We start from the raw sequence: 12,750 nt of genomic DNA, 5'->3' as shown, positions 1-12,750 counted from the left end.
CACAAGGAAAAGTCCTGGTGAACACTGAGGTGCTATCCAGCAGTTCAGTGTAAGCCAAATTGCCTGCACTTACCTGCATTCTTCCCTGCTACCAAAGCCTTAACAGGCTATTTAATTGTATTTAATACTGTAGGTGAACTCCCCACAGGAGAGCAAGAGATGGACCTTGTGGACCCTGACTGTGCATCCAGCTGATGCCCCCACTGTCCTGCAGACAGCCTGACCATACGTTCTGCTCACTGCTGCAGCGAACACCTCTGCTGCTCGTCTGCAAGACGAAGGGTGCAGTGTGGGTTCAGTATAACCCACAGACCTGCAGGCTCCTCCAAAACCCCACTGACAACTCTGACGAAAGGAGGTGAAGACCTCCACCTGCCCAGAAATGGGCCGAGATAAGGGCTCTATCTCCAAAGTAGGCAGTGGGGTAACAGGAGCAGATAAGCCCACAACGGGATTCACTTTCTGCTGATATGAATATATAAAGACATGATAGAAATGTAGTTTTCAGCAAGGTCAGTTATGGATTCAGTCCTATTACTTGGCAAGAGTTTTGCCTGAGTAAGGATTTCAGGTCTAGACTTCTCAGGAATACAGAGAGACCTGATTTACCTTCTCAGGCACATAAGCATCAGGAAGACAGAAGAGAGAAAGCTGGCAAATACTGATCACTTCTGATATTGCCTATATTATTTAGTTGCACAAGAGGGAAAAACAAATTTATAACATAAGACTTTCATTGCTTACTTTGCAATATTCATGGTGTCTTTTTTCACAGTGGCCTCCTAAGAGTGCTCTGGGAGTACTTTCCCTTTGAACATCAGCTGGATTTCATCACTGAAACTCCACGTCCAACCCTTCTCCCAGATCAGGCACGCCTGCCAAGTTTCAAAGCCAAGCATGGGATATAGTGTCTTCCCTAACAAACAATCAGGGAGGTTGCTCAGAGTACTCTGACATTTGCATGCACTAACTTTCAAATAGTAAAGTCAAAGTATAAACAGCAGCATTAAAGAGAATAATACTCTAACAACTGACAAAAACAGCGTTCTCCTAGACTTTGAGGCCATACATTGCGACATGATTTTCTCTGATTTTCTGGGCACTTTAGGAGTTAGAAATTTCACTGGAATATGCCTTAGAACCTTCCTTAGAAAAACACTGCCTTTTCCTAAAGGTTTCAAGAAATACTGAATATATAACCACCTTATATAATGCACCAAATAATTAATGATGCTCTCTCTGAGGAACCACTGACTTACTTCTACTTCCACTCCTAGCTGCCAGATCTAGTTATGCACTTTTATGAGTCTGAACTGTTCACCCCCTACCTGATCCCCATTTCACTGTCCCACTTTCATCTCCTCTTAAGGTTCCCTTGACCAATGTTCAGGCTGTATGTATTTTGAATTTCCACTAAGAAATGTGGATTCTAGAATTAGACATGGGCCTCTAGTAAACTTTTAAATACTCAGTGTACCAAGGCAAAAACGGTTTCCTGACTTGTACTTGATGGTTTCCCTTCAGTTTATCCCAGGATCTGTTAGTCTGGGTAACCATGGCTCTGCTAGGATGGTGCACTGTGAGCTGGCTGTTGATGGTGAGGGTACCAAGGGTATTTCAGAATTTTTTAGGATAATCTCCCAATCTGTTTGTCTGCTCCACATTTTTTGACACCCTCTATGCTTTGCCCTTCTTTTCTTTTGTCTTTTAGCACAGGGGTGTTTTATGCATTAATGAAAGTTGCTGACAGACACCAAAGAAAATGTATCACCTAGCTTCCACCTGAAAGGCTCTTTCTGTATTAACTGGAGAGAAGGAGACTTCTCTGGAGGAGGAGAGTCTAATTCAGGCTTACTCATCCCACGACTCTGACTCACCGTCTGGAGGATCTTGCCTCTCTCCATTGACTGGTACAACCACTGTTCTGACTGGCAGCTGAACCAGTGTTGGTGTAAGGGCTCACCATCCAGTCAGAAAACAGTGCTAACAGGAGACTCATAGCATCATTTTGAAACACCTGGGCAACACAGTAAAAGCAACAGGATAAAACACAGTAGTATAAAATGAGTAGTACATACAGAAGGACAGAGGTGGAACATATTCAGATCCACACCATGAGGCTCTCAACAGGTAGGAGTCTAACACTTATCTCATCACAACAGGGAATGATTCTCCGGAGGCACCCTCACTTGCCCACGTTTTGTCACCTACAAATAACTAAAAGATTAGTCATTTGCTACTAACAATCTGTCAGCTGCAAACCTGCAGTCACACAGGCTGTTGACAAAAAATAGTTAACAACTTCACTAAAAGTAGAGCCCTAAAATGCTACTAGTTTTGGTCCATCTGATCAATTCTAAACTCATTTTACAGCTATTTTTAAGAACTGTTGGGGTTAGTATTTAATAAAATTCATCAGAATATCATGTGGTTGTGAGGCACGTCTTACCAGAAGTCAAACACACTAAAGCAGAGTAGAAAAGCAACCAAAACTGTAACCCTGTCAGGAAAAATAGAGGAGGCCTACTTACATGAAATTCTGCTAAGCAAATTAATTCCATATTTAATCTCTGTGTCTCTGCAGACAGAACTTGAATTAACTACGCTCCATTTTGCCTGAGAACGAAGGCAAGGCTAGCAGCTTCATCGCTCCCCGAAGTCACCTAGAGAGGCTGTGCAAACTCCTGTCCTTGAAGGTTTTCTAGAATCGGATAGACAAAGCCATGGCCGACGTGATGCAGTACTCAAAAGAGTCCTTCTGCAAAAAGGCAGCTGGATGAAGTGATCTCCAGAGGTCCTGTGCAACCTACACGCATAGAATAATTCTTTTCCTTTACACTTTCTAGATACTCCACAGCTGGGAACCGCTCTGGTTTTCCCTGTTCAGGCTGGAACTATTGATTTCAATGTTCTAGTCATAAAATCTAACCCAGTAGTGACATAAGTATTTCCCACAGACCTGTAGGCTCCTCCAAAACCCCGCTGACAACTCTGATGGAAGAAGGTGAAGACCTCTACCTGCCCAGAAATGGGCCGAGATAAGGGCTCTATCTCCAAAGTAGTGGGGTAACAGGAGCAGGTAAGATTAAACATCTTCAACTCCTTCTGATTGTTGCTGAGGTTCCTATCATTAATATACAGGTAACTTTTATACCTGTTCCTCACCAGCCACTTTGACCTTGCTTCCATCACATCCACAGGCTGAACACTAATGGTCACTACTGAAAATTTAGTATGGAAACTGCTCACTGATCACTCACAGCATGAGTGATTGGAATGGAATTAAACACATAAAAACACACACACACATAGAAACAGGCTCAAATTATGTATAAGAGGGGGGAGGAAGGTGAGAGAAGATGGATCGACCTGCTCTTACAGCTTGGGCATCTTTTACGATGTAGTATTTAATTACAGAATCATAGAATGGTTTGGCTTGGAAAGGACCTTAAGATCTTCTAGTTCCAACCCCATGATCAGGGAGACCTTCCACTAGACCAGGTTGCTCCCAGCCCTGTCCAGCCTGGCCTTGAACTCTGCCAGGGATGGAGCACTGACTGCTTCCTTGGGCAAATTTCTTATTCCTTTTTCCTTATTTCCCATGAACATGTCCTTAAAGGTATCTGCTCTTGACATCTTCACTATACACTAGATAAGTTACACCAACGCGGCAAATTTTAATGGACTTTGGCAGTAAATCTACTGATCTTCCTTCTATTTGAACATTTCACTAACAGGCAGAACTGACGTGAGTTCTGGGAAAGCATCTGAAAAAATGACTATAATTGTGGCTTACTGGCTTTATCATTACATTTATAGCACCACTAATGGTAGAAATATTATGGAACAAAAGCATAAAGGCTTACTAATAAATACATCAATAAAAATAGTACTGTTACTAGGAGAGAGCTGTGGTCAGCAGTAACACAGCTCCTAGAGTTCTGGTATCACATCACATCACAGGTAACATTTGGACAAGGGGTTTAAGATGACAAAAGACTGAAAATCTATTTGAAAATTATAAAGAAAAGTTTTAACTAAAGGTGAGGACAGGAAAGGATCTGAAAAGAGACAAAGAAGAGTCTTGGATGTTTCGTAGGGTTTTTTAAGCACTTTAGTAGCCCTCACTAACCTTTTCTGAGGACAGTAGCTGTAAGTGGAACCACCGCTGCTACCTCTGGTGGGAAAGCCTTGACTACATCCAGTCTAAGAAATATTATCCATTTAGTATTAACTTTATGTGAAATACATGTGTATATATAAATGGGTTTCTAAGTGTGTGTGTGGTTTTATGTGTTTAACTCCATTATGCATTAAAGGAAGAAATTATACATTATTGAATTTTGAAGGTACCATTTTTGGAAATAAAAATCTTCAGTAGACCACATAGAAATTTGTACCTGTTCCTCAAATGGTACAACATATTACATCCCCTTTTTTTCACACAACTCTGCCTCCATGGCTCACAGCATGACTGTGACCTTCACAGCTTTGACATCACCTCATAATGTTGCACTGTTTACCTTCTAATGGAAAGAAACCACATATATTCTACTCATTGCTGTTGTATGCCTGTTTTTCTTATTTTGTTAACTTCCCTCAAGCCCAGACTGGCAGTTAGCATCACCACACACAGAACCCACCCACTGTATCTGGTGATACCTACACATCAAAACAGTGTTCCAGAATTTCAAGGACATATATTAACCCTATGAATGTAGGGTTAAAACATGACATGTAGAATTTATTTTAAAATAAACATCAAGATTCTCTTTTAGTACAAAATAAACCAAAGACTCGTGATTGAAGTTTCGTTCCTGCTATGAGTTGTGATGTTCTTCAATATGTATGAGAATATTCAACTCAATAGAAAATTGCATGAAAAGCACTTTATAACAAAAGTATTAATTACACATTGGTGGCAAAGAAAATAATACACAATACAGTTTAGAATTCAGTCCGTAGCACACAGCAAGCTGCGACAAACAGGGTGGTAGAAAGGGTGAGGTACTGAGTGTTCTCAGGGCACCATCCAAAATGTGCCAGCTAGAACAGGAACTCTTCCACTGACTCAGGAGGCTCTGGTCAGGCTTTAAAAGTTCACAGTGCTGACAGACACATAAAAAGGTGACAACAAACATTCAAAAGGTCAAATATTTTGGCTCCAGATGTTGTTGTGTGGCACAGAAACAAAAAGATTGTTACTTAGTAAGAGAGAATAAATAGTAAAGTTGAAAAGGAAGCAGGGAAAGGCCAAAAGCTAAGGAACCAGCAGGCTTTGCTCTTTAGTACCTAGGCACTTTGCTCATTTCCATGTTTGGAACAGATCTTGAGCCACAGAAACAGAACTAGTGGTTAACACTATGAAGCAATAATAAATTATTTCACATAAGCCGACCCAGCAGGAAATTCTCCAGGGAAGCAGCAGTGAGAAAAGGAAGCATGTCACAGTGTGGCCCTTATGCAAAGGCCATCCGTGCATTTTTGAAAGCAGATTTTGTTTCAACGTTTTTGTAAATTAATATCGCAGTGATCCTGAGCTGCAACAGAGAGTGCTGCAAGCAACTGCGCTGGAGAACACCTCCACTTCCTAAGTTTGAGAAAATGGCAAAAATACCCCATAAAAGCATAGCATAAAGGACTGCGGGAAAGAGCTAACTTTCAATATCACATACTTGCACACTTTTAAGACTATCTCTGAGTCAGTAACTCAGACTAAAAAAGACCAACAAATAAACTGGAAAGGAACTATTTAAACAAAATATTTCTTCTTATAACAAGAAACAAGAATGGCAGAGCTCACGGTTTCTGTATAATAATACATACATTATACATACCTATATATACACACAAATAATAGGAGTAATTATTTCCAGTAATCTGCACTAACTCTCTGGCCTCATTCTGTTGACTTGTTAAAATACTGAAAGTTTGTTTTCCTCTATGTTTTTCTATTCAGAAATACATGTGTAAGTACACACACTGTAATAGCGTAGTCTCCAAGGCTAGATGGTTTACAATGCAACCTGCTTCAATGTTCTAGCAAAGAAATTATTTACCACAGTTCCAGAATATACAGCTTTTTGTCCATTAACACCCATATAACCCTTTTCTTCTTGTCTGTGGCTACCAGTATGGGTCATGCTTTCACATGGACTGCAATAAACCTGCCTAAAGCCTACACGCTTTTTTTGACATAGGTGTTCCGAACTCAGCCCCAGCATCCATCACCAGCTGGCCCAACTGGCAAATAATCTCAAGAGTTCAAGGGGACCGTGCACAGGAGCAGGGAACGTTAACGCTGAGTTTCCTGTTGCAGTGCCTGCACCCCAGGGCTTACAGTGCAGCCACGGTAGAGAAGCATAGTTATTGTGCCACACAGAAGAATAAGCATTTTTAAAAGTCACTGCACCAGAAAAGAACTAGATATGGAACAAGTATTGAACCCAGATCTTGCAATTTGAAAGGAAAAGCAAAAAAGAAGCTTCAACTCCTATTTTGGAAAACTTTGCAGTAGTAAGTCACAATCATTCATGTACACAGACGCTACTGGTTTTCAATGGCCCATAGCACTATGCAGTCTAGTTGAAGAGGTGATTTGCAGGTAAGCCCAAGGAAAGAGGCGCTGTTTGCTGTGGGCATAAAACAGGTCCCCTGGCTCATAAAGTCTTTCACTGAACCGATTATTAAATGCAAAGCTGCTTCCTGCAAAGCTGCATCTCAGTCAACAAAGCGCTGCTGCATTACCTGCAGAAATTCAGGCAGCTGGCTTCTGAAGAAAGGCTGGAGGAAAGCTTGGGCATCATGATGAAGGTAGCTTGTAACAAGTCTTCTTCATGAGGAGAAATTTAAAAGCTGAGCTATTCAGCCACAGAAACTAGGAAAAAAGTAGATCCCAAACTAACTTTCTTTTACAATGAAAAGCTAAACAGGCTGTTCCTGTGCCTGGCATGTCCAGGCTGCCTCTGATCCAATATGCAACTGGCCTGGTATCAAAAGGACATGTACACAGAAATCAAGGATAACGCCCTGCCCTAAGTATCTTATTTCTTACAAGGCAAACACTGCAACTGGACTTACCAAAGCCAGCCCAGCAGCCACGCTGCCACAGGCCCACGAGCGGACGGTTTGTTCTCAATGCTTAAAATTGCGCTCTCCACCTGACAGAGAAGGTAAGTGTGTGCACGGAGCCGCTCGGAGCCAAGTGCAACTGATGAGGAAAACACGCGTGACACGGGCAAGTGCTCAGTAGCAGCCGCGCCAGAAGCTGCTGAGAGAGTTTGTTCACGGTTTGACATCATTAGAGTTCTGTGGCCGACATCCAAGCCGAAGGAGGGCAGCGGCTGCAGGAAGAGAAGTGCTCCCATATCAAATGACAAACAAGACCCCAGATGCACTAGGATTTTAAGGAAGGATTGCACACGGTGAATACTGATACAAAGGCTCGGCTTGCCTAGACAACATCCAGAGAGCATCCATGTTCACTTGGCAGAAACAATATTAAAAACATGTTTTGTCAAGAATATCAGGTAAGATTAACAGCCTCATCGTGTTTCATACAGACTTACAAAGCAAAACTGACACAGTCAGTTGCAAATAATTGACTAACAGGATCAAGTGAGTCTGTGATCCAGTCACCCAAGACAAAGAGGGAGCTGATCACACGAATTACTTCAGCCAGAACTAACTTCTTCAAAAGAAACGAAGCATTAAACCCAAGTGTCTCTTGTCTTTTGCCAAGTGGTATTTTTTGTACTGCCACAGTTCCCAAAGGCTCCTTCCGCCTAACCCAACATTAATGATACCTAGAAGGCCCTGCTGCTCTCATTTAGAGAAAAAAAAGAACTCCAAGCCTTCACTTATGCATTGTGACCAATGTAAGCACACAGGGAAATGGACAAGCTCAGAAGCCTAGGCAAATCAAGCAGGAAATACATGTTTAAATGGAGGAGGGGGAAAAAAAATCACTTCTACTGGAGAAAAAGAAATCTACTGATCATAACCACTTAGTGTCAATGATAAGGGAAGAAAGGCAGAGAGCAGCTTGTCAAAGGAAGGGTAAAGAGGAAAGGAATTATTCTAGGTGTCAATTTACACTATCTTACCAAGAACGTTTTGGAGTTTAATGCTCCAAAGAACTTACTTACAAAAAAGACATTTATCCAAATGCTCATGAGCTTTTTCATGCTGCCATCACACTGTCATTCATATTATCCATCTGCTCCCTTCTTCCAAATTTATTACTTGCTAATTTTAAATACACTTTCTGCACATGCCACTTCTCCATTAAGATGAAGCACCAGGAGAGGCAGGTGAGAGGCTGCTTCACTGTCCTCCCCATGCAGCTCTTTTCCATCCCCTCCCCAGAAAGAGGAACCAGCGGCCACCTGCTGCCGCTGGGAATTTCAATCTAAATTAGACATATTATGATAAAGAAGGATCACAAATGGAAGATAGGGAAGAGACGCTAGAGACAGAGGAGATTAAGTCAGTGACTGTTGTCATCATACCTGCACTACAGTGAAAAATCCATCAAACCTACCAACAAAAAACCCATGTACTGGGATGGAGCACAGGGCCTTGGCTGATCCTTGGCTGTGAAAGGTTTGAAGACTCAGCAGTCAAATTGGGTAGTGCATAACTGCATGGGTGCTGCAGGCAGCTTGTGAAGCACAGAACACTCAGCATGGGAAAGAAAACCAAACTAAATCAATGCAGTACTCGTGGAAGAATAGAAGGTGAATACAGGAAATACAAAGAGGAGCATTTGCAACAGCACTGCACTCCTGAATGCCTCTGTGGAAGGTGCCTTAAAACTGTCCAGCCATGAGATCAGCCACACCCAGAGCAAATACAAAGCTCTGCTGGGCCTCCAGACAACCCACATAGCCCAGTGGGATGGCAAGGGTATTACCAGGCAGCTTTGCGCTGAAGAGATCTGAAGAACATGATACAGACCCAAAAGATATGAAAAAGAATGTCAGTAACCAGGATGAAAGGCTTGTCAACACACAGGGAAAAAAAGTCAGGATGAGAAGCAGCCATTTGGGAGAGATCATAAAAATAATGCATTTCTAGAAAGCTTCAAAAGATTTTTCTTCTTTGTAACAGGCAAACTCAAGCAGGTAAGGTGGAGGGATTCCAGACGCATGGGAAAAAGACTTCACTGGTCCTACAGTACTGTGTTGTTTGCTTAACATTTTGCATTGTTCATTAAACAATAACCAAATAGATCATTCCACTGAGCCTGAATTGCAAAATCTGTCCAGGCTAGACTCAAACATGGATAGTGTGTTTCTCATCTAGGGGAACTGACTGTTCGTGTACACAGTGTTAAATACACTGCTTTTCATTAAAGGAATTGAAACCAATAATCTGATCCACTGTAGTGAAGATAGAGATAAATATGAGTGTTTCTGGCTGTTCTCAGGAAAACCTTTGGTACCTGAAATACCTTACAAATAAGCAAAAAGGAAGTTTAGGAACTTGCTCTGATATTAACTGTTACAAAAATACTTGCTATAATTCAGATTTTTAGTTAGTCTGAGAATGTTATGCTCTCCAAAATACTATTAAAACCAAACTTTTAGTTTCCAAAATATGTTTAAAGTTACCACACGCATACAGAGCCCAAGGTGCTCATGCTGTGACCTTCCATGCCATTATCCACATGCATAACGTCCTACATGGTGAACAGTTTCACTGAATTAAAAGATTGCTCACCACTAGTAGGAATCTGAGTCATTCACTGCTAGTTGAGGCATTTGAATTGTGCTAAACTGTACACAGGACAAATATGTAACATAAAAAATCTGGTTTCAAGTTGTCCCTGACGTAAAGGGTTATACTTATGTTGAAGAGCAAATGACACTTTTGTGGTCTACAATTGGAAAGCAGTAATTTACTTCTGATGTATCATGCAGCCATTGCCCTCTCTGTAGAGAAGACATCATGCCCAGCTCTGGTGACAGGCTTGTCAGGAGAAGCCTGGGTTCTCAAATAAACAAAACTCAATTCACTATGACAGTGAAAACTTTACCTACATGTTTAGTTCCAATTCATGCACAATCACTGTCACAAAACCAAAAAGAATTGCAGTAGTTGACCTACATCTGATACCTGTATTAGCAACTAATAAATAGCAAATAACTAATAACTAATAATTAGCAAATAAAACTAAGTCAGTTTTACAGACTGACTTAGGGGCTTTTCAGATACCTCAACGCCATGCTGCAGTTTTTAAGGCAAATCTTTCTCTTTAAAGCAACTATTTTGCTGCAGTAAAACCACCAACTTTTTAGCAGTGGATAGCAGAACTCGAAATGGAAACATCTGGTGTCGCTTATGGGCATGTATTAAAAGAGCAGATACTGGAAAAATGAATGGTTGCCCTTCTTCATCTGCAAAGCAGGATGCTCGTCAGGGCTCAGTACGAGCCTGACACAGATGCTGCATCCAGGGGTGACAGCAAACCCTCGGGGGTCGGGGTGGGCACTGAGGCCGGGAGGGTAGGGGAGGATCCCTCTGCGGTACCTGAGCAGAAGCTGTTGCTGCTGACGGTCCTGCGGGAACCCCCGGAGGAACTGGGCGGGTTGAATTCCCGGCTTTCCTCTTCCGAAAAGGGCGACTCAGAAGCGGGGGATGTCTTCTGCTGCGGACGGAGGACCAGGCGGGGGATGCGGCTGCGGGACACCTCCTTCTCCAGCTGCGTATTCTGCTCCTGCTTGGGAAGGGACACTCTGGGATGCACCCTCCTCCTTCCACCATCCAGGCAGGCTCCGGACGAGCGGGGGGGCCGGGATTTGCCTGCCCCTGCCGCTCGTCCGTCCCCGCAGCCGCCCGGTCCCCGCAGCCATCCCCTTCTCCTCACCTTGCTGCTCTCCCGCAGAGGCCCCATCGCTTTTCAGTCACGTCGCAGCCGGGAACAGGCACCTGGCATGGGCGAGAAGGGATGCGCTCAGCCGGGGCCGCTGCCGCTGCGGCGCTGGCGGGTGGCGGAGCCCGGCCCGGCCCCGCCGCTCCCCGCCCCGACACGTGGTGCCGCCGCTGCCGCCCGCCCCGAGGTGCGGGAGCGGGGCCGCGGGTATCCCGATGGGCAACAGCATCGCTTCGGAGCCTCCCGGAGCGGGCCGAGCCGGAGGGGACGCTGCCCTGGGTGCAAGAGGGTGTGGGGAGCATGAACATGTTCATAGGGGCAGCGCTGTGATGGAGGTTTCAGGGTGAGGCACTGAAGCAGACATATAGTGGGGTAGATGTTACCAGTACAAATATGATGGATGCATAGCTGTATAAGTAGAAATACGTGTCAGATGTTCTCTGCTCCTTATTATTCAACACCACCTTTTGATGGAACATGTAGAGATGTAAAAATGTACTTGCTTTTCAGTGCATTGCATAGTGTATTTGATTGTTGTAGCATCTCTTTTACCTCTCACTGTGATAATTGTTGTTGACCCTCCTATTGATTAATGCACATGTGTTAACCTTCTTCATCTGCTCCCCAGAGCGGCTCTACTTAAAAAGCATGAATTTATTAGCAGGGCTACAATCTGAGCTGTGTGCATATTCACACAATGGGTGAAAAGGACTTCTTTTCCACAAAAAGGATTATGAAATTCTCAATGTGAAGCTCATTTGGGGTTCCACATAAATGTCTGCTTATTGGACTTACTGAGCTTGCAGAAACTGTACTTTCAGCAGTAGTATTTTTGGGCAAAGATTTCCTTTGCATGTATGCTTCCTACAAAGGGCCTCAATTCCTGTGGGGAACTTCTGTTTGCTATTAGAGTGTAAATATTAAATACTGTCTCAAAAATAATTAGGAGCAAATGTGTCTTTTATGTGCAGTGCAGAGAACATACCACCGGTAATAGGAAAGGTGATGCAGTCATCTGGTCTTCGAAGAGGAAAGAGGGCATTAGTGAGTACTGACACACTGATTGTTGAATACACAAAGACATACAATTACTAATTTATTAAGCTGGCATCAGGACTAGGTCCATTACTTATGTAGAGCTCCAAGCTATGCTCTGCCAAAAAGATGATGCCATCCTCCCTGGTGGTGTCAAGACATCTATAATTCAGAGAAGTGAGATAGTTACAGCTGAAAAAAAAAATAGCATAAAATCCCTGCATTAAAAATTCTCTGTGCTTATAAGATATCCGCTAAGTGCTGGAATACACCTTCCTGAGGCACAGGACAGCAGGAAGGATCCTGGGTCCTGCTCCAAGACTGTTTCCATGGGATACTGCAGATCATGTATTTTAGTCACAGGAATTTGCTCTTCCTCTCTGCAGGGACCGGGCACTGGAGCCCGTGGGCCTCTCCTGTGAGCCACACATGGCACGTATGTGGTGGACATTTCCCATGTACGTTTGCTGTCATACCTGTAGAACGAGTAAGGGGAAGCTGTGCAGCAGCACTGCCATTGCCATAGTAACTCAGCTCCGGAGTGGATGGTGATGATTCAATTGCTGGAGCCTGCTTTATCTTTTTTCCATTTCAAGCTCAAATTTTTGCCTTGCACAGAAACAAGATATGAAAAGTGAAGGCTTCAGGCTGCCTCAGGATTCATAATGGGATGTGATTCCCTTTGATCTCCTCTCCTCTTTGCATAGAGATTTATAGCCTTATCGTAAATCATGAAACAATCATTAACTTTCAGGCAAACATTTTTTTCCCGTTACAATCCATGTATATTAAATAAATATTGAGGAATTAAGTCACTTTTCAGCTTATTAAAATATTTT

General features: G+C 43.0%; 1 protein-coding gene across 8 annotated transcripts in view; it reads right to left on the bottom strand.

The window, feature by feature from the left end:
- Window positions 1–11,031, bottom strand: part of SYBU (syntabulin) — a 43,095-nt gene extending 32,064 nt beyond the window's left edge. For 3 of the 8 annotated variants that reach the window (XM_030495462.1, XM_030495473.1, XM_030495508.1), the window contains exons 1-2: window positions 10,871–11,030; window positions 10,534–10,723 (exon numbers count right to left, since the gene is read on the bottom strand). In XM_030495462.1, the coding sequence (XP_030351322.1) occupies window positions 10,534–10,723; window positions 10,871–10,897 (217 nt within the window). In that variant the 5' untranslated portion in view covers window positions 10,898–11,030. Of the gene's footprint in view, window positions 1–10,533; window positions 10,724–10,870 lie in introns of all 8 variants that reach the window. The other 5 variants (XM_030495469.1, XM_030495481.1, XM_030495515.1 and 2 more) reach the window with 3 other exon arrangements.
- Window positions 11,032–12,750: the final 1,719 nt, after the last annotated feature.

Source organism: Strigops habroptila, chromosome 1 (assembly GCF_004027225.2).
Source record: "Strigops habroptila isolate Jane chromosome 1, bStrHab1.2.pri, whole genome shotgun sequence".
NCBI lineage: Eukaryota > Metazoa > Chordata > Aves > Psittaciformes > Psittacidae > Strigops > Strigops habroptila.
This window is presented reverse-complemented; position numbering and strand designations above follow the sequence as displayed.